Below are 1,606 nucleotides of genomic sequence, written 5' to 3' on the forward strand. Positions count from 1 at the left end.
GCTAATAATAGCAGAAGCTCCGTTGTACAACCATATGAGACCCAGAGGCAGAGTCGTGGTCCCAGCTTCTTTTTCTCTCTGCGCTCACTCTGCATGCTGTTACCAGAGCAGGGAGCAGCAGCGGTCAAAATATCTCAAAAACTCGAACATATAGGCTTTAACAAGGCTTTAATAAGCTAAACTATAAAGGTACATGAGAAAACGTGTTCATAACGGACGAAAATAAATAAACAATTAAATTGTGTCCATGCCGGTTCAACACTCTACCCATTGCCCTATTGGAGGCTTGTTGTGAAATGAGCTGCACATTGCACAACAACACGGTGACGGCTTTTTATACTGAGGAGGTGGAGTTTCACCCGGGGGTTGCTAGGTAAGGGGCTGAACGCAGGTTCCGGTGGGTTGTCGTACGGCTTGTGACATCACAAAATGACGGAAGCTTAAAACTTGTCGTTAATATACATTAAAAATACATTTACTTACAGTAAATATGCCCCTGGGTGCATTTTTTTGGTCCTAGGACTGTTTTTTAAGAAGTACATACCCAAAGTTGAGTAAAAATAACCTTTAAAAAGTAAATTTTGCATAATAGGTCCCCTTTAGTCTAAATAAAAGCCTCAGAGCTGAATACACTCTGTCAGCAAACAGATTTCTCACCTTCTCACTCTCCTGTTGAGCCACTTCCCTCTCCTCGTGGATTTTCTTCTGTTTGTCGATGTTTACGTCCGGGTTCCCCTGAGCGTGAGTGTCTCGCTCCCTGGCTGCGTGCTCCTTCCGGCTCACCTTGTGGTACGCTCGCCTAGCTTTGTCCAGCTGTGAACCCAGGCAGATGCATCAACGCAGAAATAAACGAGCTGAAAAACGGAATATTTTCGAGCTTCACCTTCTTGAGTTTTTTGGCCCACGGCTTCTGGGCGCGTGTGAACCCCGTCTCAATGTCCTGCGACTCCTTGAAGCCTCCAAACACCTTCTTGTGGAAGGAGTCCTTCTGCCAGGTCCTGACCCGGTCCGCGTCCTCCGACACCAGGGAGCGACAGATGGAGGCGTGTAAGGAGGCCAGCCGGTCGGCCGAGGACAGGAAACACTGCCAGGCTTTGAGGAGAGACCCGTACAGAGGACCTGGTGGAACCAGAGAGGATCAGTTTTACGTTGGACAACCGAGCGTCAGGGGTTGTTCAGCAGGAACTGGACTCACTGGAGTCCACCACTGGTTTCCACTTGTTGCTCCACTCGCTGAGCTGCTGGGCGTACTGCCTCTCCACGCGGGCCCTCTCCTGGAAACACATCACGATGTCGTTACACGCCTGGAACGTGTCCTCGGTGCGCTTCACTGTGCGCTGGAAGTTCCCAGGCTGTGGGGACACAAAGACAGGAAGGTGAGGAAACAGAGGACAGTCCTTCAGGGACAGAAACGTCCACCATCAGGACAGAGAAACTCCTCACCTGCCTGCAGTGGTGGACAAAGTCCTCAAGTCTAGTACTTGAGTAAAAGTATTGATACTCATGGTCAAATCTACTCAACTACAAGCAAAAGTTACTCTGTCAAGAATAGAATAGAATAGAATAGAATAGAATAGAATAGAATAGAATAGAATAGAATAGAATA

The 1,606-nt window shown here is 48.1% G+C and overlaps 1 protein-coding gene across 1 annotated transcript in view; it reads right to left on the reverse strand.

The window, feature by feature from the left end:
• The window catches only part of si:ch211-51c14.1 (protein kinase C and casein kinase substrate in neurons protein 3), a 19,800-nt gene that overhangs the window by 7,198 nt on the left and 10,996 nt on the right, over positions 1 to 1,606 (reverse strand). Inside the window, exons 3-5 of the mRNA XM_014010298.1 lie at positions 1,196 to 1,352; positions 884 to 1,119; positions 658 to 813 (exon numbers count right to left, since the gene is read on the reverse strand). Of these exons, the coding sequence (XP_013865752.1) occupies positions 658 to 813; positions 884 to 1,119; positions 1,196 to 1,352 (549 nt within the window). The remainder of the gene's footprint in view (positions 1 to 657; positions 814 to 883; positions 1,120 to 1,195; positions 1,353 to 1,606) is intronic.

Source organism: Austrofundulus limnaeus, unplaced genomic scaffold, assembly GCF_001266775.1.
Source record: "Austrofundulus limnaeus strain Quisiro unplaced genomic scaffold, Austrofundulus_limnaeus-1.0 Scaffold67, whole genome shotgun sequence".
NCBI lineage: Eukaryota > Metazoa > Chordata > Actinopteri > Cyprinodontiformes > Rivulidae > Austrofundulus > Austrofundulus limnaeus.